The sequence below is a fragment of the Brachyistius frenatus genome, unplaced genomic scaffold (assembly GCF_029030835.1).
Source record: "Brachyistius frenatus isolate BFR_SWC_R1_liver_20210118 unplaced genomic scaffold, ASM2903083v1 Contig_433, whole genome shotgun sequence".
Lineage (NCBI taxonomy): Eukaryota > Metazoa > Chordata > Actinopteri > Embiotocidae > Brachyistius > Brachyistius frenatus.
The window spans coordinates 118020-142871 of NW_027211032.1; the positions used below are offsets into that span (position 1 = coordinate 118020).

At 41.0% G+C, this 24852-nt stretch overlaps 2 protein-coding genes across 2 annotated transcripts in view; one reads left to right on the forward strand and one right to left on the reverse strand.

The window, feature by feature from the left end:
• LOC138637126 (stonustoxin subunit beta-like) overlaps positions 1 to 9373 on the forward strand; it is a 121783-nt gene extending 112410 nt beyond the window's left edge. The window contains exon 4 of the mRNA XM_069725604.1: positions 9363 to 9373. The gene's annotated coding sequence lies outside the window, so the exon portion shown is untranslated. The remainder of the gene's footprint in view (positions 1 to 9362) is intronic.
• Positions 1 to 24852, reverse strand: part of tln1 (talin 1) — a 92638-nt gene that overhangs the window by 63267 nt on the left and 4519 nt on the right. Inside the window, exons 2-10 of the mRNA XM_069725601.1 lie at positions 13153 to 13215; positions 10976 to 11138; positions 8766 to 8863; positions 7647 to 7776; positions 7299 to 7451; positions 3775 to 3917; positions 2973 to 3100; positions 2773 to 2833; positions 1932 to 2036 (exon numbers count right to left, since the gene is read on the reverse strand). Of these exons, the coding sequence (XP_069581702.1) occupies positions 1932 to 2036; positions 2773 to 2833; positions 2973 to 3100; positions 3775 to 3917; positions 7299 to 7451; positions 7647 to 7776; positions 8766 to 8863; positions 10976 to 11105 (948 nt within the window). The 5' untranslated portion in view covers positions 11106 to 11138; positions 13153 to 13215. The remainder of the gene's footprint in view (positions 1 to 1931; positions 2037 to 2772; positions 2834 to 2972; positions 3101 to 3774; positions 3918 to 7298; positions 7452 to 7646; positions 7777 to 8765; positions 8864 to 10975; positions 11139 to 13152; positions 13216 to 24852) is intronic.

Sequence of the window (24852 nt, forward strand, 5' to 3'; positions counted from 1 at the left end):
TCTGGTCAAAGCTGGAGATCACATCTGGTACATAAAAGGACAGATGCCCATGCTGGGAGAGTCAAACCATATAAGCTCTATCAACTCCACATAAATTGCTGCGTAACAATTGCCGATTGCTTGCAAGTTGAATCAATGAAAGTCAGATTCCACCTCTTTGAAATGACCTCAAACATAAAATTAGTGGCCAGCAAAGTGAGTACAGAAAGATGTAACAATGAATGAGGTAGATTTGTGAAGGGGCTGGAGGCTCAGATGATGAACTACAGGAATCCTGATTTACCTCGTGTCTTGGTCTCAGGATCCTTTTCAGTGTCTCTGAGTTGATGTGTGAACGGTTGTATGAGTCAAACTGAAACCAACAATGTCCACAGCAAACATTTCTATCTGCCAGAGACAATCTACTGCTATCCTACTACCTGGTGTGTGTGTGTGTGTGTGTGTGTGTGTGTGTGTGTGTGTGTGTGTGTGTGTGTGTGTGTGTGTGTGTGTGTGTGTGTGTGTGTGTGTGTGTGTGTGTGTGTCAAAGAATCTTAAATGCATATTTACTTTTCTCAAGTTATTCCTGTTTGTAATCAGTTACATAGAAAGAAGAAAAACTAGAACTTGATCACTTATTGGATGTTTAATGCAGATTAAGTCACAACATAGTTATTCTCACATATTCATTCTGTTTTAATTCATCATCAATAGTTGTAAATATGAATGCAATCAATGTTAACCCTATGAACTCCAGGCTATTTTCAGGGTAATTTTACAACCTTCACCTTTAAGGTCATATCTTGGTCATCGTTGGGGGTAACCATTCATGTTATATCTTAGTTTTGGAGTTTTTTTCAGGATAGTGTAGGCTATCCAAATCTCTCATCAATTAATTTGATAATACTTAGAAAAAGATCATTTCGTTTTATGAAATGTTATGTTTTTACATGTGTCTCACTAGATAGCGATAGAGATGGAGATGTCTTTTTAGAGTTGTGTAGAGGAGATTTTCTAGAATCTGGCAATATCTAAACCATGTTTGTGGGACACTCGATGATTCAGCAATTTGAAAAAATATGCGCTTAGTGCCTGGTGGAAAATAAATGTCATGCATGACTCCGGATGGTCATTGGGCCCAAACCACAGACTCCCACTCAGGACATGCACCCCTGTGATATGTGCTAATAACTCAGCTGTAGTGTAAAAGCACACAAATACATTATTATAAATTCTTTTTGTTTTATACAAAGTGGCCCTACGTTGGAGAAAGTACAGACGTCAGTTGTGATTTTAAAACTGGACCAGCTGAAAACACTTTATCGTGCAGAGAAATGACAGGTTTCATCAGAAAAAGTAAGTTCTGCTGTTTTATTTTTTATATACAATACGCTGCGAAGAGATCAGGACTTTTTAAATTCAGAGTAGCGGGGTGCGAAGATGGACGCAGCGCTTCATGCAAGAGTTTAACGACGATGCAACTTCAACTTCAATTATCTCTGCAGAGCTTTCACAGGCGACAAGTGGTGGTTTCATAGGATACGTTGCATCTCTCTGGGAGGAATACTTGCTATTCAACCAAGAAGGAGAGGACTGAATTTGAAAGCACTTTGTGTTCATCGGGTTCCAAGAACCAAGAAACATTAGTTTCATAAATGGCTCAAGTGTATTCAAGACGCAGTAAAACATACAACATGTCTGCAAAACAAGTCTCAACTATATCAGAAATGTGACTTCTGAAGAGAAGATGGAATTTCTTCCAGTGGCCAATTGTACAGCAATGGAGCTGCAAATAAACGCAACTCAGCAAAATCCTGTGGACATACGGGTCAAGGTTCTATTTATAATAAACCCTTCATCATAAAATACCCAACAATATATTTTGGAGCTCTTTGCAATTCATCCGACAGAAATAATGCAATAATACTTCTCTAATAATACTATCTTCTCACCTTGACCAGAAAGAAGGACACGCCGTAGGTTTTCAGAGACCTGGCCAGCTTCACGTAGCTCACTTTGGCCTCAATCTCCGTCATGTTCTGACAGTTTTTGTGTGCCTGGAGAGATGAGAAACATTCCGAAGAACTCAGCCCAACAGGAATCTATTGCATTTGTTGAATCTCAATCTGAAGTACATAACCCCTTTTTTTCCAAATACATTGGGACACTGTGAAGTGTAAATAAAAACAGAATGAAATGATTTTCAAATCACATGAACCCATATTTAATTGAAAGTAGACCAAGGACAACATGAAATGTTGAAACGGAGAAATGTTATTATTTGATGAAAAATATATACTCATTTTGAATTTGAAAAATACAACTATTGAGCAGCTGAAATCCTAAATAATTTAGAGTGTTGTAAAAAGAAGAGATGATGCAACACAGTGGTGAACATGATCCTGTCAGAACTTTATAGAGACGTGTTACTGTCATCAAATTCAAAACAAGCATATATTTTTCATCAAACAATAACATTTCTCAGTTTCAACATTTGATTACTTGTCTTTGGTCCATTTATAATTGAGAATAGGTTTCCATGATTTTGCGAATAATTGCATTCTATTTTTATTTACATTTTACAGTGTCACAATTTTTGTGGAATCGTTGTTGTAGAACATTTGTGATGTCTAGTTTACCTCAGATCTCAGGGATCACCATCCACATACAGTGAAAGTAGCTTTATATCACCCGTATGTACTTTTGTTCATTTCAGGAACCCTGAATCACATCTATAAGCAGCACAGTGGAATCAGAAATGACATGCTCTGCCAGAAAATCACATTTATTTACCTGGAAGATCTTTTTCTCCCCTTTGTGCTTGATATACTCTTTGGGAAGGAACTCCTTTAAACTGAGAAGAAAAAGAGCTCCTGTCAAATCAAACCAGCCTCAACACTATTTTAAGATGCCAACTCTCAGCAGAAATGTCAAATAATCATGAACTGGCTAAAAGAAAAGCAGTAAATTTTCACTACAAAGCGAGTGCTTACTCTAAGAATCCGGGCTTGTGTTTGGACTCGTTGTGGTCACCGAACTGAATCTGACACTGATAACCTGCGAACTCACAGGCTTTATCAAAGGAGACTGGATGAGATCCGTTCAGGATGTCGTCACGAGCCTGTCGGCACACAAACACACAAAATCATCATCCAGTAGAAATCACAATTGAAAAGTAGTTTTATCAGCATATTTGATTGTTTAACATTGTTTAAATAGTATGAATTGTGAAAAAAGAAATTAGCGTGGCCGCGTCTCAAACACAAGAAGAAGTTCACCTGATCAACTACTGATGAAGACCAGGAAAAACATGTTGGCTGTCCAGGAGAATCCATCTCGCTCTCTCTATCCATCCATCCATCCATCCATCCATCCATCCGCCATCCTCCATCCATCCATCCATCCTCCATCCATCCATCCATCCATCCATCCATCCATCCATCCATCCATCCATCCACACATCCACCATCCATCCTCCCTCCCTCCCTCCCTCCCTCCCTCCCTCCATCCATCCTCCATTCATCCATCCATCCATTATCCATCTATCCATCTATCCATACTCCATCCATCCATCCATCCATCCATCCACCCACCCATCCATCCATCCATCCATCATACCCCCCTCGCTGTTCTCAAAGAAAGCTACACTGCAATATCACCAGCCAGACAATCATACTGCCAAACAGACTACATTGAATGGACACTGCACTTGTAGGATAATAAAAAGGAAACCGATTCATGCCTATAAAGAAAGTCAGGAAAACCATTAACAGGTCTACAGGACTGCTTTTATACCTGTACATAAAGCAGGTTGAGCTGGACAGGGTCTCTGGAGTCCACGTTCTGGTCCGAGTAGAAGAACTTCCTCCTCAGAAGCAACATCTCGGTCTCCTCCACACCCTGCTCCCTCAGCGTCCTGCCGTGGTCCAACCAGTTCACTAGAGAAAGCATCAACCAGACTTGACTTTAAACTTTCTCTGTAGGTCTGTGAAATGTGTCGACATGACAGGACATGTTTGTTTGCTGATGTTTCATCTACAGTGGGTACGGAAAGTATTCAGACCCCTTTAAATTTTTCACTCTTTGTTTCATTGCAGCCATTTGCTAAAATCAAAAAAGTTAATTTTATTTCTCATTAATGTACACTCAGCACCCCATCTTGACAGAAAAAAACAGAAATGTAGAAATTTGTGCAAATTTATTAAAAAAGAAAAACTGAAATATCACATGGTCATAAGTATTCAGACCCTTTGCTGTGACACTCATATTTAACTCACATGCTGTCCATTTCTTCTGATCCTCCTTGAGATGGTTCTACTCCTTCATTGGAGTCCAGCTGTGTTTAATTAAACTGATTGGACTTGATTAGGAAAGGCACACACCTGTCTATATAAGACCTTACAGCTCACAGTGCATGTCAGAGCAAATGAGAATCATGAGGTCGAAGGAACTGTCCAAGGAGCTCAGAGACAGAATTGTGGCAAGGCACAGATCTGGCCAAGGTTACAACATAATTTCTGCAGCACTCAAGGTTCCTAAGAGCACAGTGGCCTCCATAATCCTTAAATGGAAGAAGTTTGGGACGACCAGAACTCTTCCCAGACCTGGCCGTCCAGCCAAACTGAGCAATCGTGGGAGAAGAGCCTTGGTGAGAGAGGTAAAGAAGAACCCAAAGATCACTGGCTGAGCTCCAGAGATGCAGTCGGGAGATGGGAGAAAGTTCCACAAAGTCAACTATCACTGCAGCCCTCCACCAGTCGGGGCTTTATGGCAGAGTGGCCCGACGGAAGCCTCTCCTCAGTGCAAGACATATGAAAGCCCGCATAGAGTTTGCCAAAAAACACATGAAGGACTCCCAGACTATGAGAAATAAGATTCTCTGGTCTGATGAGACCAAGATTGAACTTTTTGGCGTTAATTCTAAGCGGTATGTGTGGAGAAAACCAGGCACTGCTCATCACCTGCCCAATACAATCCCAACAGTGAAACATGGTGGTGGCAGCATCATGCTATGGGGGTGTTTTTCAGCTGCAGTGACAGGACGACTGGTTGCAATTGAAGGAAAGATGAATGCGGCCAAGTACAGAGATATCCTGGAAGAAAACCTCTTCCAGAGTGCTCTGGACCTCAGACTGGGCCGAAGGTTCACCTTCCAACAAGACAATGACCCTAAGCACACAGCTAAAATAACAAAGGAGTGGCTTCGGAACAACTCTGTGACCATTCTTGACTGGCCCAGCCAGAGCCCTGACCTAAACCCAATGGAGCATCTCTGGAGAGACCTGAAAATGGCTGTCCACCAACGTTCACCATCCAGCCTGACGGAACTGGAGAGGATCTGCAAGGAAGAATGGCAGAGGATCCCCAAATCCAGGTGTGGAAAGCTTGTTGCATCATTCCCAAGAAGACTCATGGCTGTACGAGCTTAAAAGGGTGCTTCTACTCAATACTGAGCAAAGGGTCTGAATACTTATGACCATGTGATATTTCAGTTTTTCTTTTTTAATAAATTTGCACAAATTTCTACATTTCTTTTTTTTTTCTGTCAAGATGGGGTGCTGAGTGTACATTAATGAGAAATAAAATGAACTTTTTTGATTTTAGCAAATGGCTGCAATGAAACAAAGAGTAAAAAATTTAAAGGGGTCTGAATACTTTCCGTACCCACTGTAAATCAGGTGAGTAAAGACGAACATGATGTGGTTATGCTCAAAACATACAGCAATAAGAGCCCATGCCTTTATTGAACACTGAAGATCCCTCTAACAGCCAGAGCTTCATCGTATCTTCAATTATTTATTGAGTGCCAAATCCCAACATGCGTTATCCCACAGCACTTAACATAGTGAGGGAGATGATCCATTTACTTGGACCGGTTTAGCGAGCAACAACAAATAATCCAAACTGGGCATGTTGGTGGGGCCACATATCAGAAATATATAGAGTTTCAGAGGTAGATATACCTGCAGAAAAAGTACAAACTACGGTAGAGAGAAGGCACAAAAGTAGAATGGGATTCAAAGCTCTTCTCCAGCTCTTCTCCAGTGGCATCAGCTTCCAGTTTGGGTTCAGTTCTGTTCTAGTTAGGGCTGCTGTAGGAGACCCTGAATCATCTCGTCGTGCTGCTGTAGGAGACCCTGAATCATCTCGTCGTGCTGCTGTAGACGACCCTGAATCATCTCGTCGTGCTGCTGTAGGAGACCCTGAATCATCTCGTCGTGCTGCTGTAGACGACCCTGAATCATCTCGTCGTGCTGCTGTAGACGACCCTGAATCATCTCGTCGTGCTGCTGTAGGAGACCCTGAATCATCTCGTCGTGCTGCTGTAGGAGACCCTGAATCATCTCGTCGTGCTGCTGTAGACGACCCTGAATCATCTCGTCGTGCTGCTGTAGACGACCCTGAATCATCTCGTCGTGCTGCTGTAGGAGACCCTGAATCATCTCGTCGTGCTGCTGTAGGAGACCCTGAATCATCTCGTCGTGCTGCTGTAGGAGACCCTGAATCATCTCGTCGTGCTGCTGTAGGAGACCCTGAATCATCTCGTCGTGCTGCTGTAGACGACCCTGAATCATCTCGTCGTGCTGCTGTGACGACCCTGAATCATCTCGTCGTGCTGCTGTAGGAGACCCTGAATCATCTCGTCGTGCTGCTGTAGGAGACCCTGAATCATCTCGTCGTGCTGCTGTAGGAGACCCTGAATCATCTCGTCGTGCTGCTGTAGACGACCCTGAATCATCTCGTCGTGCTGCTGTAGGAGACCCTGAATCATCTCGTCGTGCTGCTGTAGGAGACCCTGAATCATCTCATCGTGCTGCTGTAAGCCGAGGCTGCTGTAGGACATTCTATGTCATTAACCTGACGTTCTCTCTCTCTCGTTACACCTTTCTGCAGGTATCTCTGTTCGGTTGTTACTGAACCCACCGATCGGCTTGATGTTTGTTCTTTTGCTCTCAATGCTCATCTTTTCTTAATTATTATTATTTTATCTTTTTTAGGGGTTACTTAAAAGACTGTATTATTCTCATTTGGTACCAGTATAATTACAGGGACTGTTTGATTTCTATATAAATATGTCATCTGGTCTATTATTTATTTGTGAAGCGACCAATCGCTGGTTCTGGTGGCAACGAGACCAAATTGTCAGCACATTATTTTGTGTATTGTATATGTATATTGTGACAAAACTCTTATCATTCAGCACAAATCGCCTGCAGTCAAACCATGAAACTGTGTCGTTGTTCTGATCATATAACCTTTATGACACCGCATGAAGTCGGTGCGTTAACAGTGCTAGTGAGGGCTCGTGTTTGTCGTACACTCATCGTCTGTGTGGAGCTTCTGCTTCAGCTTCTCCATCTTCTTGTCATCTCTTAGTAGAGTCTTGTCTCTTTTCAGGGTGCCCGTGGTTTCCTCCTTCTTCTCCTCGCCGATGTCACGCACCAGCGAGTATTCGTCATAGTTGGTGATGCCTGACGTACAAAAGGGATTAAAGATTACTACAGTTTACAGCGTATACACGAGGTAAGAAACACTGAGATCAATCGCAGCTTCTATGAAGCAGCAGTGTACACCGTCTTCCCCTGGAAACCAGGCAGCGATGGAGAAGACAGGCAGCAGCGAGTCTGCAGTGTCTTCTGAGAGTCGTGCAGGTAAAGTGAGCTCACCTATTCTAGCGCAGATGGTCATGAGCATGTCGCTGACGATTTTGGAGTCGTCCACCATGACAGTCTTTACTGTGCCGTCCAGCATGCGGATCTTCAGCGGCCGCTGCTTCTTCTTGTACTCCAGAGTGTCCTGTTGGAAAGACATCAGTGAAGGTTCAGGAATATTTTTGGTGGAACTTTGATTCCAGACATTACACCGAGAAAAAAAAGCAAAAAAAAACATGCGCTGTACCGACTTGCACGAGCTTGGCTCCACACTTCAGTGATTGGAAAATACAATAATGTGTTTTTTCTGGAGAAGCAAACTTTCAATTTATTGAGTTATTGTTTCTGTGCGTCACTGACATTGTCTCGGCTGTTTCAGAGTGATGAGACCAGTGATGACGTGTTGAGAAGGTATTTACTAAGAACAACATCCTCTGGTCTTCATTCCACTTCAGCACATTTCTGTCCCGTTGCACTTCTGCATCTCCAGAACCCAAAACAGCAGGTTACCATGGAGATGCCCACAGCGCTGCTGTGTTCGTGAACGATCGTTTTGAAAGCCGTCGTGCTTGTGCGATTACATTAGTGCTATAAATGGAAAGGCACGTACCAACAGCTGGCTGAGATTGGACCAAAAATGTATAATAATTCAACTAAAGATGTGATTGTATTCATTCAGTTGCATATTATGTTGGCAAATCTCATGATTCAATTCAGAATTAGCTCTTGATTCATAACAATTCCTGATTGATTTGAAAGAAAGGGGCACTATGTTGGCTCTTAATCCTGTTCACTGTGTGCCAAACCAATGACTCCGGTGCTTTAGCCCATTGAGCGGCGGAGAAAAGCCTCTCAACCTCTCTGCAGTGTTGTTCTTTATGTCTCTGCTGCAGATCTACAATCAGAAAAAAAAAATTTCTGGCCCTCATGAGTTTCTGAAATAATGTGACAGATAATACCTTTGATGCATACGGTTTATTAGAGCTACTTTTCTTTTTGCCATCGACACAGGATTTAAACCATGCTGGACACATTTTTATCATCCTTCCTTTTTTTCCCGTATGTGAGACTATTGTGTGCTGTAAGTCAAGTTTTTATGGAATTTTGTAGTGAGTTTGTGAAAAAGTTATTCACCCCATTTCTCAGCATGTAGTAGTCCAGAGCCTTTCCAGCCTCCAGCCAGATCCCTTTCTTTGGGTCTTCATCAGAGAGAAACAGCCCGTAGTCATTGGCTACAGCAGGAAAGAAAAAAGAATGAAGAGAGTGGATCACTGTAAATGGGATGTTGGCGTACCGGCACACTTTGTGTTTGGATGTAACCTGCAGTCCATGTTAACCAGGTAAGAGGATAACCGGATGAAATGTATCCGCGCTACAATATCGGCTTCCACGCGTCACAAAACAAAAAGTCTCTTGAGGGTTGACTTCAGGGGAAACAGGAAGAACTGGACCATTTAATTTGCTGGACAACAGAAACGAGGGGATGATGAGACTGTCTGTCTCTGACTGTCTTTTCTAAATGTAAAATGACTTACAGGTTGGAACAAGTAACAGAGAGCTGCTTGCGTAACAAGAAATAACTGTGAACGCTCAAGTATCTGCTCGTGTGGTGTGCAAGTAGACAACAGTAGTCAAATTGAACCACAGCACAGAGAGAGGCTGAACTCAAGATACTCTGCATAAGCTCAAATAAATGCATGAATGTCAACTCCACAACGTGCAATATAACAGGAAGTGACAGCATGCAGACTGAGGATTACTACGTCCGGCGTCTAGTGGGCCGAATGCTTCATCTATTCATTAATAATTTGAACATCTGCCACGTCTCGTGAAAATTTGACTTTTGGTGTTTTACATAATGCTGCTGAAAAACAAGCAAAAAGAAAAGATAACCTTCATGATGAAGGTAATGATGTGAACACAATGTGGTCGTAGGCCGTTGGACAAATGAGTCAAAAGCTTTTGGTTGCGAGTTGAGTTGGATGTAGTGGGCGGGGCCGACGCTGGAACTGGAGGAAATAGAAGTTTCTATTGGTGGATCACAAGTACTCTAAACAATTATCAAACTCACGCACTCATTATTATTTCAAGTTTAGTGTGTGTTTCTGTACGGAGTCGGATCAGGTTGAGTGTTTGTCTGTTTGTTTGGGTCAAAGGTCACCAGACAGACGATGCAGATGTAGCTGGAAAAAGGGGATGTGGAAAACTATTACGATGGCGCATTTCTATGATTGATATGTAATTGGTTCCATGTTTTTTTCATGAGGGGTTAAAGTTATAATTGCGGCACATTGGTTTTTTTTCTACCTGCGTGGAGGGGATGCTGTTCAGAAGACGACCGAACATTACGTGGTATGTTTCCTCTTTTGGCAGTTGCTTTGCATCCGCATTTAGTGGATATTAGTCCTTGACACCCCCTCTCCCCTCCACACACACACACACACACACACACACACACACACACACACACACACACACACACACACACACACACACACACACACACACACACACACACACACACACACACACACACACACACACACACACACACACCTTCAATTTGGGATGTCAAAAGTAATCTCATGCTGATTTGATGTATTTTTCTGGGAATACAGATCGATAACTTGATCAGTTTCCCTTCTCTTTACCATTTCCTCTGTTGCAGTGTCTGACAGGTAGTCAGTCAACTGGGCTGCTTTTTTATTTTTCGATACCAGTAAAAAGCAACCGTCCACAATATAATAACTATCAATTTTTATACCATGGTGTACCATGATACTAGCATAGCGCTGCAACCATATTTAGGCTAAACCTATGTGGTGCTAATCTGTACGGAATACGGCAAAACACAAATGAAAACTATATTTAATTATTTGGCATAATGAGTAAAGTGTGAGATCTCGAGCTATAAGCTCCATGTTCCATGTGAAAACTACCAATGTTCACCTTATATGGTTCCAGAGAGTTTAGTACAAATGCACATGTACATGCATGCAACCTTTGAGAGAAGGAACTCTACCCCGGTTGTCTCCAGGCGACTGCACACATTTTTGCTCATTGTGTAATCTAAATTGGCCGGCAGTCCCTTTTTTCATTTGCTGAAATGTTTCCAGTCTCTTGTCAAACTAAATTCTGACCAGATTCAGCTCCACCTGACGTCAGTAACAACAAGCTGCTCTGAGGAAGTTTTATAGCACCCTTGAAAAAGTCTGGTCGTGTTTTGTGTGTGTGTGTGTGTGTGTGTGTGTGTGTGTGTGTGTGTGTGTGTGTGTGTGTGTGTGTGTGTGTGTGTGTGTGTGTGTGTGTGTGTGTGTGTGTGTGTGAAGGGAGGGGGGGCTCACGCTGGCCGAGCTGTGCTTCAGGAACCCTCTCCCTGATGATGCGGCAGGCGTCGTACACCATGGTGGAGGGCTCAAACTGCATGGTTTTCACCACATTCCCCACGCCGATCTTTAATGACAGGGCCACCATGATTGCTGCTTTGCACCTCCACCCAACTCACACCTGCATGACGAAAAAAGTAGTTAGCCTGATGTTGTATTCAATCACGATGTCCTCAACAAAAATCAGGAGACAATTGGAGTTATCTGAATGAATGAAATGGGTCGATGAGCTTTAGAGATGCTGGTAAGGTGTATTTCTATTCTTTGGGACAGAACCAGGATGGAGTTTCTTCCTCTGAACCACATCTTAACTTTCCCACTAAGCTTCACAGGGTTTGTTGTTTGTAATTGTTTCTCAATGCTCATTATCATTACTGTTGTTATTATCAACATGGATCCTTGTTGTACTAAGTATGAGATCAGTATTATCTCTATAACAAACAGTTGGACGGGACTCAAACAGAACCATCCACCCTGAGTCAGGCTCTATCTCAGGACCTTCATGATACAAAAGGAACTTTATCTCCTGCACTGTTGAGAAGCCAACTGCTTACTTGTGGGAATTGTTAGCTTCTCTCTATAATACAGTAAGGTCAACCTAAAGAAGTCCTATGGAGAATTGCTATGAATATATCCTTAGATCCTCCTCCTCCTCCTCAACGAGGGTTTGTTTTTTCCCTCCAGAGGAAGTCTATGTAAGACGTGACAGGACATGCAAATACAGCCTGGCTGAGGAGGATAGGCGGCTCGAGAATTTTATGAAACAAGCACTAGTCTGGATCAGAGGCACTACAGAGCAAAGAATCCCGTCGTACGTTTCCTCTACTCCTTTAATAGGAGTCGAGGTCGGAGGAGTTATCATCTGTATCACGTTTTTTCTTCTTCTTTTGCTTCGTGGCAGGTGGCAACTGCCGTCTTGTTTAACATTTGTTTTGCTCGATTCACATAAAAAGTGCTGTCTGCTCACAATGTATGAACCAATCACAGCATCGCTCTGATCCAAACTGAACCACCACCAGCCTCAAGATGAGAGGAACTTTTCATTTGCAAAAGATACAGGAAGCTGTATTTATTTTTTATTTTTTTGTGTATATAGTTTGTGTGTGTATGTATTTATTCATTAGTCTTACGTTTCTAAAAAAAAAATCTTTGTATCGATCTTATTTATTGTATAAGTATGTGTAATTTTTTCTTATTGTGTGCACCTTTTTTTTTTTTTTACCTGTGTTTTTATGCTGCTGTGAGGACTAAATTTGCCTACTGTGGGATTAATAAATTCAATAAAATTGATTTATATAAATATATAAAGTCTTCTCTATCTAAGTAGCGGCATTTGGCCGACCAATGGTGAAACTTAGATTTTCTCAGTCACTGAGACAGACCTTCATGTTTATAGGAGCAAGCTGAGTGACACATTTCACATTCATTGCATCCATTGTTTAATAAAAATAAGTATTCGCTTTCTTGTAGCTTTTGACCTTTACTGCAGTTCATCATGACACAAAAATGTATTGAATTACAACTGTTTTAGAAAAGCAGGGGCAAATTGAGTTATTTTGGGATGTCTTGTTCTGGAGGAACTGACAAGAGAGGTGGTGTACTGTGACTCAGGAAAAAGACAAGCAAGTTTCTTTTTAAGCTCTTTGGAAATGACATGTTAGTTGCATAGTGACAGCACGTGTTCGCACCGCCTCACATCCTGCTCACACTGCATCCATATTAGTTCATCTGCTGTTTTTCTTGATAACAGGTAGATGTAGCTGGAGTGTGTACAGTATCAGGGAGGGGATTCAATCTCAGGATACAGCTATCAAAATAAATCCTAGCTACTGTAGTAACAGATAAAACCAGACTTCACAGGAAAAATCTTGGCAAATACAAAATGAATTGACCTTAAAACAGACTTGTTGTTGAATTAATTTCTTTTACTGCAACAATGTCAAAGCCTTTTCACCTCAAACGGAATTTCTCATTGTAAATACTACTTTGTAAATTGGCTAATAAGCAAATAAAATATGGTTGAGTGTAAGAAGTGGGTTCATTTCAGATTGTTTGTCGTTTGCTTCTCAACTTTGGTTCTCTGATATCCACGTTTAGCAGATTTCCACTAAAAAGAAGAGGAGTAGAGTAAATACCAGATGTACACCGAGTGACGTCCCTCCTACCCAGTCAGTTGACAAAGTCTGGGAATCTTCTTCCTGTTTGAAGAAATGGACAGACATGAGATCAGGCTACAAAACGTGTTATTCAGACAACATACTGAGCATCGTGATATATGCTCATATATCTTCATGACTGATGCAAAAGACCGGATCGGACTCCAGCAAATTCTGAGATTTCAAATTCAGGCAAATTGAACTAATTCCCACATTAGTTGCAGGAGCTTAAACTGTGACATATCCTCACATAAAAAAAAGATTGTGTTTTTTCTGTTAACATACAGTAGAAGAACTAAACAGATATTGAAATGCAAGATGAGCCATTATCACCTAAAGGAACAGTTCAAATGTTTTTGAGATACAGGTCCATCCAGCGTTGCGTACAACTTTGTTGGAAAGAGTTGGATAAGAAGGTTCCCACCACCGTCACAACAGCACAGTGAAATAGAAAGCAGCAGTAGCCGGTTAGCCCAGCCCACACGCTTACTAATTATCATGTTATACATCATTTGTTTGTTGCATTCAAAACCGCAAACTGTGAAAACAATAAGTTATTGTGCTTTTATGGAATATTAACAACCTGTAAATACGCACCTTCCTACGTTTGTGCATTTCTAAATAATGTTAAATAAAATTCCCAGGTTTATTATTATTATTTGAGAGATATCAGAGGATAATCAAATAAAAGAACTTTGCTTTTTTCAAAGCATCAAAAGATCTGAATACCTGTGAATGAGTAATTCATTCTTTGTTTTTTTTGGCAAAATTGCAAACATCTTTATGAATGCGTATTTGTTTTTATTTATATATATATATATATATATAAAATTTAAGAGTGCATGAAGTAAAGGATTCCGAATACTTCTCAAAGCCTTGCACTTCTGTTTTTGTGTTTCCACATTTATACCAAACCTTGAGATGCCCTAATTATCTATGTAGAAATACAATAAATACAATTTTGATAAAAAAGGATTTAAAAAAAAAAAAAAAAAATTCCCCCAACTTCCTCAATTACCATTCTTTCTGCAGAAAAATTAGAACATCTGTTACAAGCCTGAGCTGAATGAAGTTATGGACAATATTGTTGTCATTTATTTATAATCACTCAGTACACAGCAATACTTGAACTTTGCTCTGTTATTACTCATAATATTTTATTACTCACTCATACATCTGTTATGGATTCTTGCAGTTAGTTATTTGGCTCTTTTATTTTGTTGTCGGGGGTATCGTGGCTTCATCTCCAGACAAACTTGGATCTGTGTGTGCTCCTGAATGACAGGGTTCTTACGAGGTCCCAATCAAATGTCTTGGTGTCATTTCCTGTTTTAAAATGGCCTTCAATGCCATAAAAGGGCATTTCAGACATCAGTATACTCCCAGCTATGATTCAGCTGGGAGCTGAAATCCTGAGCGTGAAGTCAGCTCGATATCTGGGAAAAGCTCAAGGAAAGTCTGTTTCAGTTGTTCTAAATCTTTCTCTCTCATCAGTGGTTGTCTGCAGTATTATCATCAAACGCATTTAGACCATAAATCCTTCCTGTCTAATTAGTATCAAGTTAAAGATTGAGTGATAATCTTGTTTGAAAAAGAAAAAATAGTGTGCAGATTTCAGAAATTCTACTGTAAATGCTTCCCAATCCACCCGGACTAAAAGAGGAAGTGCCGAGTCGCAACAATTACTGTAGTTACTAAGAAATGAGGAAGAGTACATTTCAAAGATCCTTCTTTGAAGCTCTGCACACAGCTCATTCTGCAGAGTGAAACTAAAACAGCCAGCTGTAGGAACAAGAGAAGCATATTTTTGACTTGAAAATAACAATAACAATAATAATGGTAAAATATGAATAATAATGTACACTTTCAAAATGCCAACGCATGTTAATAAAATATAATCATGTCGATTAGGTTAAGACATCTGCTTTGTGTTCCACCCGTCTGATCCAGTCCCAGATCTCAGCATTAACCTTGGAGATATCTGTCCAATGAACAAAAAGAAGACAAATAGCATGCAATTAACTGATAAGAAACTTGAACTGTCTATTAAAGTGGGAACTGAGCCATCATAAATGTTTAAAGGCCTTAAATAGCTGACTTGACTTCCTGTCTGTCAAGTCCAAACTTCTACAGCAGCCAACTGTCATCCTGTATGCGAACATCCGGCCGATCTCCACCAATCAGGAACCGTACATCGGGTCTATCTCATATCCTTCAGGCCTGAACAGACTCATTTAAACTGTCCATGAACAACCACAAGAACGTGACAATAACTTATCTTATTTTGCCAGAACAACACATTTTACTTAAGGCTGCTAAGTACAGCACGGGGGGGGGGTATTAATTAGTAGAAGGAGTTTGTTAACGTACAACACGATGGAAATGGCAAATAAAATCTACAGTAAAAAATGTCCGACTTCCTGCTGAGTTCATATCACCGAGAGCTTTCTGTAGATGTCGGTATGATACACATGCCTACCGAATCCGGTACACTGCAACACATGGTTGGCTCTGGAGTTTTTTATAACCATATGAAAAATATGTGGCCATCATGAGTACATGGGCACAATTATAAAATGGTTACAAAAATGATTACAAAAAAAAAATACAGTATTCTATTCTAAATTTGTGTCACAAAAATTCGTTATCGGAGCAGATGTGAAATATGGTCTCCTGTTTCTGAGTTCTGGCATTGAATAAAGGACACAAACGTGTATTTTGCAGAAGATGTCACAGTGAAGATGATATTTGACCTTTTGAATTACATAATTTCATCCCTTGCCCATTTTATCACTATTTCGACACTTACGTGAAATTTGCGAATGAATGATTGCATTATGGCCCCAAAGAGGTGCCCCAAGGTGTTCCTGAGGAATCCCAGTCATGAGAATGGGGACAGATGTGAGGTCACAGTGACCTTGACCTTTGACCACCAAATCTAAATCAGCTCATGGTCAAGTCTAAGTGAATATTGGGGGCCAGATTTGAAGAGATTTCCTCATTAGAATTCTTGAAATATCATGTTCATCAAGAATCAGGCAGTCTTGAGGTCATAGTGGTCTTAATGTTTGATCTTTGACCATCAAAATCCACTTCATTATCATCTATTCAGAGATATAATCTTCACAAGAATTAGACAGATGTGAGGTCACAGTGACGTTAAACTTAAACATTCCCTTAAAATATTGTGTTCAAAAGGATGCGAGGTCACAAAACTCATTTGGATGTTGCTGCAAGGGACATGGGTCAATGTGAGGTGACTGTGACCTTTTGACCACCAAAAAGTTACTGGTTCATCCTCGAGTCCAAATAAATATTTGTGCCACCTTTGAAGAGATTTCCTCAAAGTGTTGCAGAGATATTCTGTTCACAGTGTGACGCTGCCGTGACCTCACAGTGACCTTGACCTATACGACCACGAAGTGTCTGGCTAACCAGACCTGCTAAATGTTTGCGATAGATATTTGGTCGCACTCTTGAGCCCAGCTTTAGGAGAAGCAGCACATAATGGAGGTTATTATTTGAAAATATAAAGGTTTGTGCTCTATTCTCTGTAACTGGTGGAAAAGCTCAGAGACACCTTTGCTGCTCTTTGGAATAAACTGCAGCACATTCACGTCAAAACAAAAAGCTTTGCTTGATGGACTGTATGATTTAGTTGTACAGTTTGAACTGCGCACCCTGCTTTCATTTGTCATAAATAATGCCGGTGTCAGCAGGTTTTGGGCCGATCCCAGTGTTCCCAGAAGATTCTGCTCATAAAAAGCTTTAGCCTTCATACTAGCAATGGATTTGAGCCCAACAAATATAAGACATGAGCAGAAAGACTTACATCGATGCTCTCTCAGTAGAACTTGCCCACTCACTCACTCCGCTAGTTTACTGCTAGCTAGTTAGCCTGCGAGCTAGTTAGCCTGCACACTGGAGCTGAAGCACCAGTGGTGCCCAAAGTTTTGAAGACTTTCCCAAATGGCCCAAAGTCCTGCTTTTCAACACAACTGTTAAAACGTTCTGGTCATAACTTGCAGCTCCAACACAGGATGGTTTAAACTGCCTTACCGTGCCACTGATAGTTCAGCTACGGGCTACTGGCAGTCAAACACATCCCGCCTCCCCAATTTAGTTCTTTTTCAAATCAAATGTCTGCACGCATAGACCTGGCAAACCTTTCAGAGCAACCTGTGCAACCAATGAAAGTGCTTAGTTGCGCTGGACCAATGTTTTTGTTGCATGTGCAACCGGTCGTACTGCGGAGCCGTGTTCAGACTGAGAGCCAGAAAGAAGATCCAAATTTCTGCGTGTGGCTTAAATTCTAATCCTGAATCCTTCCCAAGTCCTGTCAGTTGTCCCAGTTGTATTTTTTTAACATGCCCAGTGCTTTCCAACACATAAAGCTCTGAGAGCAATTTCTACAAAATGAAAGTGTCTGAGAGCTACTCGTGTTCAGCAACATTTATTCACATAGTTGAGCTTCACCCAAACTGGCTGAATAAGCTTCTTTTATGTGAACAGTAACAAACTGACACCCAACACAACACGTGTTTTACTTCAACAGTGCACTCCCTTTACAGCTCTGGCCCCGTTGTTGCGGTGCAGCCAAAAATATTATATTTTTTACTTGACAATGTATCAGAAAGACTATTAGGGCTTCACTTCTGCACATGTTATTTTAAAAATCCCTGCATCGTATTTACCAGACAGTCTTATGTTGTTGAATACTTTAATAAAATGAATGAGTCAAATATTAATATACAACAGACTAGAGCTGTGAAATATTGCGTGCCGCTTATGATGTGGATTCTGAATGGATTAGGCCTCTCTGACTGATAAACATCAACATTAACAAAAAAAAATGGGGCTAATATACAAATTACTTCTTGCTACCATTAACATCTGGAGACAAGCTATTTGACCTACTAAATGCAACAGACCTTAAAATCCAGTCGATGATAGCAAAGTTAAATAATGGCAAAACATAGGCAATTCTACAAATATGATGACTCTATCACATTTCCAGTTTAAACTCAAAACCCACTCAGTCAGTGTGGGCTCTTTGGAGACATCCGTGTCCATAAACTAATTTGTAAGCAGATACTGCATGTCCAGGAAAACTAGAAAATTGACAGCTCATCTGACAGACTGACGCTTTTGGGACATCAGGCAATAATTTGCATGGTGAAGAAAAAAAAAGCCTTTATGACTGCAAAGAAAAGCAAGAACGGTCTCCGACGACATTCTAGAAACCTTCATGACCAGAACCTCAGATGATTTAACACAAGATGCACAAATCCTGTTCAAAGGGCCAATGTGCAGTCCACAAGAACATACAACCAGAAACACTGAAGAGTTCTGGGGGGAAAAAATGGGTGGTATGCCTCTGCTAACCACTCAAGTTGTAATTTCCATGCATATCTGTCCACACTCATAAAGATGTTCCTGCAAGATGCTATACATTCTAAAAAAAAAAGTGGCTAGTTTACACAAAACTTCCTGACAGCACAGAAAATCTATAAATCAGCACCAAAGTCTCCAATTTGGTATTCGCATAAATGTATCGCAATCTCCCCTTCGGCCCTTCAGTTAATGGTGTTAAGAAAATGGGCAGAAAAGAATAAAACAAATTTATGCTTTTAATATTTGTGTGAAATGTTGTCGTCATTAACGTATGAATTATTGCATTATAGCGTGGCCCAGTTACCTTTGACCACCAAATTGAAATCAGTTCATCCTTGAGTCCAAGTAAATGTCAGTGCCAAAATTTAAGAAATTCCCTCAAGGGGTTTCCCGAGATATCGCGTTCACAAGAATGGAATTGACAGGTAGGACAGACATGAGGTCATATTAACCTTGACCTCTGACCTTTAATTATCAAAGTCTACCTGCTTCATCCTTGAGTCCAAATGAAATGTGCTCAATTTGAAGAAGGTCCCTCGTGGTGTTCCAGAGATAACGCATTTACAAGAGTGGGTCAATGTGAGGTGAGTGACCTTGACCCCCAAAATCACAACAATGCATCCTTCAGTCTGAGTTCATGTTCAAATGTCCAAATGAATACTTGTGCTACATTTGAAGAGATTTCCTCGATGCATTCCTGAGTTTTCACGTTTGAAGTGGGAAACGATATGAACTCAGTTACTTTCATTTTTTACCTTTGACCACCAAAATGAAATGTTTATTCTTGAGTCAAAGTGAATATTTGTGCCAAATTTGAAGAGGGTCCCTTAAGCAATATCATATTCACAAGAATGGGAAAGATGTGAGGTCACAGTGACCTTGACCTTTGGCCACCAAAACGTTATCAGGTCATTGTAGGTACCAAGTAAATGTTTCTGCCAAGTTTGAAGAAATTCCCTCTAGGAATTTTGACAACCAGACAGACGGATGAGATGCACGTGAGGTCACAGGGACCTTGAGCTCTGACCTCTGACCTTGATCTCTGACCACCAAACTTGAATCGATTCAACCTAGAGGCCAGCTAACATTTGTGCCACATTTGAAGAAATTCCATCCAGGCGTTCTTAAGACATCGTGTTCATCTGAATGTCAAATTGGGGGTTAGACTGACCTCGACCTTTGACCCCCATAATATCAGTTAATCATTGGTATCAAGTTAATCTATTTGCCAGGGTTGAAGTACTTTTCTAAAGGCAGTTCTTGAGATATCTCGTTTGTGAGATCAGGACTGATACATAATCCAAACGTAACGTCTCCAGCTATGGCAATAATATAACAACGATCGCCAACGCTCAGGTATGAAAAATGAACCTCTGTCAAAACAAAAGAAACAGCACATGAAGAAGTTTCAGTCAGTTTATCTCAGTCTGACTTTCACCTTCTGAAGACCAGCGTTAAGAAGAAAGACCCGACAACAGGCAAGAGCTAGAGGTGGCTGGCCTGAAGGTGTGGAGAGCCTCAGTGAGATGAGATGTTGAAATCATTACCACACCTGTTCCACCAAATCAACTTCAGAGAAAAGTCTTTGTCTAATTTAACTTAAGTTAAAACATAAAAGGCACAACTACAGCTCCATCAGCAGCTAACCTCCTACTAGGTGCATTCTCTTAATCTTTTACCTTGTTGAAAGCTCTTCCTGTGCAGTTTGATAAATGAGGCCGCAGCTCTTTCTGTATCCTTTAAATAAGCTACAGGACGTATATAGCAGCTCAGCATGATGCCCCAACTCTAGCGCTGTTTGTGATACCTCCAGCCTGGCGAAGGAATTCAAATGTGCATTCCTCTGGAATACCAGCATCAAAACCCCGGCGGAGGGAGGGGAGACAGAAGAGAGGCTTTATTCAGCCTTATGTCACTGGCAGCCAACATTACAACTAAATGCAGCCGATCCCGGCGGAATACAGGAATGTAAGGATGGAGAAACTCTGTGGCAGCGGAGGATCTCCAGTCTGTAAACCTCAATCAAGTCCAGGAAAAACAAAGCTGCTTGGAATATACAGTCCAGACTACAAGTATTTCGATCCTAAGTATTTGATATATCGTTTTTTTATTTGTTTTTCAGGCTATGTGACTCAGACTTGGATCGTTGTTTTGTTTCTACTTATTTGAGCACGATATGAATTACTGCAGACGTTGAATATAGACACTATTTGCTGTACAGCAGCACAACTGATGGTCTTAAAGAAGGCCAACAATCGAACCAAATACAGAAACAATTAACAAGGCCCACCTGATTAAAAACTATTGCAGGTAATGATCTCACAAATACAGTATTGCCAATATTTTGCAAAGCTGTCATCAAGGCAAACGGCGGCTGCTTTCTAAAATATGTTACAGTTTGGTTTTCTGTTCACTACATAAGTCTGTTTCAAATGCTGCTTTGGTTTTCCATTGGTAAAAAGTTGTGGATAGTTCCTGTAACTATTTTCTATCACCTCCACGGACGTTCCATGAAGAACGAGTCGATATTCAAAGGTGACGTGAAAACATTACAGACGACTGGACAGTCACATAAATTCCTCCCAATCAACTCATCACTGCATGTAGGACATTCTGCACAAACCCGCCGTTGTTAACGAGCAAAGTTTCGACAGCAGCCGAAGGGTTTTCATTCACCGGACTACTAGATTAATGGCAACAGCAAAACCACCCCGACTTTAACTGAAGTGGAGCTGGCGTTCCTGTTAGGTTAGGCTGCGTGTGCCGTGTGGAAGATGATGAACTTGTAGTTTCATGGGGTGTTGCTATAGTAACGATGACACGTTGAGGGAGGACTATTGGCAGTGGAAAACCAAGTCCAGAAAAGTACCCGCCGGTACCAAAGTCGAATAGGGTCGAGTATAAGAGTGGGAAAAGGGACTATAATTCCATTTGTGCTTGTGGTGGCGGGGTGTGGTTAGCTCAGCTGCAGGGGTAGAGAGTGGGAGGAGTGGTTCAGGGAACGGTGCCGGGCAGGTGTAATGAGCACAGCTGAGCCGAATAGGGACTGATGAGCTCTCCCCTATAAAGGGAGCAGGGAGAAGGAGGAAGAGGAAAAGCGGTTGCACATGGACATTGGTGTATGGACCGGGCAAATAAAGGCATTTTACACCCGAACGTACGACTGAGCGGGTCATCTGTGTCCAGGAGAGACCCCGGTAGCTACCGCTACTACAGTAAAATGCCTTTATTTGCCCGGTCCATACACCAATGTCCATGTGCAACCGCTTCTCCTCTTCTCCCTGCTCCCTTTATAGGGGAGAGCTCATCAGTCCCTATTCGGCTCAGCTGTGCTCATTAAACCTGCCCGGCACCGTTCCCTGAACCACTCTCTACCCCCTGCAGCTGAGCTAACCACACCCCACCACCACAGTGCCATTTTATAATTTTGATGTCTCTAGCATTGTTGTACAATGTACAAAATTCAACCCCATTTCCAGAATGTGTAACATTTAAATAGGAACAGAATGCGGTGATTTTCAAATCATGTAAACCCTTCTTTAATTGAAGATGGAACAAAGACAACATTTCAAATGTTAAAACTGAGAAATTCTATTGTTTTATTAAAATATATGCTCATTTTGTACGTTTAAAAAAAGTTGGGCCAGGATCATGTTTACCAGTGTTGCATCACCTCATCTTTTAATAACACTGTTTCAGCGTGAAAATATAAAGCAGTCTGTCCGTGTGCATGTCAGCTGTGGAACCAGATTTAATAATTCATGGGAGTCATGAACATTCATGATTGAGGGCACATTGAGCCGATCTCCCCTCAAACTTTATCTGAAGAAATGAGTAGCGCCTCACGACAACGCAGACTTCTCTCTGCACTAACTGAACTCTGCAGGCCGCCGCCGGCTCGGTAACTCGCTGCAGTCTAAAACAAATGATTTCTTGCGCTGAAGTAGTGGCAGCGCATGTTGTCTTAACCAAATATGGATGAGTTAAAAACACGTCAGGCCAATCTATGCTGCACACTGGAATGATAAGCACGCTTCCTTAACTGGTGTGAGAGTAGGCCGTGATGCAACACACCGACACCTCTCTGGCCGAGCTGGTATCCGTAGGCTGCTTCCAGCAGTCTATACACGACGTGTTGATCATGTATTCACTGGATCTATTTAAACTAGCTTCATTTAACATTGATCATCGTGGAGCTTTTAATGAACACAGATCACACAAACAATTTCACACTGGACACTTTTGCTTTCTATCACAAAGCTGAATCGTAAAATATACATTTTAATACAAGTAGTCACTGTAAGTAAACAGCAGCACCTACATGCTTTCACTGACCAAGTCATTTCCTTTTCTCACATGTGTTGCCAAACACAGCACCTCTAACAACATGGTGGAAAATACCAGAGATGCATTTCATCAGAGCCGTTTACGACCGTTTTAAATGCTTCGTGTTCTGTCTGGTGTTTTTGTAAATGTTGAATCAAATCTGGTCTAAAATGCAGTAATGCTGTTAGTGTAGAAAACTATGCATCTTCACTCAATTTTGGACTTCAGCGGCCAGCTGTAACAACTGGTATGAATACAATTATATTTTTAACTAATCCGTATTCTTATCAGTCTGGTCTTTTATCAATATCTCTCCTTGGTTCTTAACATGATGACAACAAATTGTCATAAACCTCCCATTTTGAGATTTCCTTGTGCCAGATGCAGCGGTGATAACTCAACCTCCTCCATGTTTAACAGGAAGTATGGTGTTGTTTTCTTGGAAAGCTTCCTTTTTTCGGCTATGACCATAGAGCTGATGTGACGAGCCAAAAAGCTCCAATTTTGCCTCATCTATCCACCCGACCTTCTTTCAGAATTCTGTTTATTTAACGAAATTCAAGTGTGTTTTTTTTATGCTTTTCTTTCAACAGTGGAGTCCTCTTAGGGTCCTTGAAGGCCAACTTGCCCAGTGTTGCTCAAACAGTGACGGATGTTGCAATGAGACACTGATGTACTTCGGCCTTGGAGTTCAGCTTGTATTTCTTTGGAAGTTTTCCTTAGCTCTTTATTTAACATTTTGCATTATGCTTTTACTCAATCTGGAGTTACGTTTCCACATTCAGGGAGCTCATCTACAATCCCGAAGCCCTTTCAACTTTTTAATAATATTCACAGGAACATCAAGCTGCTTGAGATGGTCTTGGAGCCCTCAACTTTAACATTGATAGTGTTTGTGATGACCTCAGACTGCCCTCTCCTGTAGCTCCTCTGATCCATGTTCACCATGATACTAAACAGCAGTCACCTCTTTTCTCCATTTAAATAGGCTTTTATATTTTAAATGACTGATCACAAAATTGTCGATGTGTAATTAGTTGGTTGGAAATATTACCATAATCCAATTACATATACTTTTCTGGGGTTACCCACAAACCTGTTGTCATTTTAGATTATCTTTGTATAAAAAGAAATAATAAATCTGTTTTTTTTTTTTTTTAATCTTTTCTTTGCTTTACTCTATGACATACAAAAGGAATGCAGGTATAGATAAGAAAATTGCTTTTAATTTTATCATCTGTTTTAAAGGAATGATGCAGGTTTATTTTCAATGGCGGTCCCAACAAATTCATCCACAACTGTTAAGTTAATATTTTACTTTTATTGGCTACCGTGAATCAAACCTGCTAATGACAAATATCAATTCAGCTGATGCTAGCTGCCTTTTAACATTGACACGGTTTTCACAGCCATAATAACACTCTCAGTGCTCACATGGTTTTTCACAGGTCCTAAACTGAATGAACGGAAGAAAACCTGTTAACCAACGTGGTGAGCAGCCATGAAAGAGAGAATGAACATAAGTGTGTTGAATAAGACTGGAGCAGAGTATAAAGTAGAGCTCTGTGAATATAGCAGTTTGAGCTATTTGTCATTTTTTGTTTAACAAATAACACAATTCTTCAAAACCCAAGTCCCGGTCCCCGTCTTGCTTATTAAATGGACAGGCGAGCCGACCCGGCTCACTTACGGTGGAATGACCTCTGAGGCAGAACAGCTATTTTCATTTTAGCGACAGACAGCGGGGAAAATGTAATGCTTCCGAGTTTAGCTTTAATTTGAAACGTGGTTAAAATGGACGAACAGGACGAAACTAAAGTACGAACGTGTCAAAATAAAAATGTATTCATATAGGATACAGACTGACAATGGAAGGTTAAGAGAACTGCAGTTCAAATCCATTCATATTTTGTTTTACCAATGTTTTGTGATTATTATTCTGATGGAATGATGCATTTT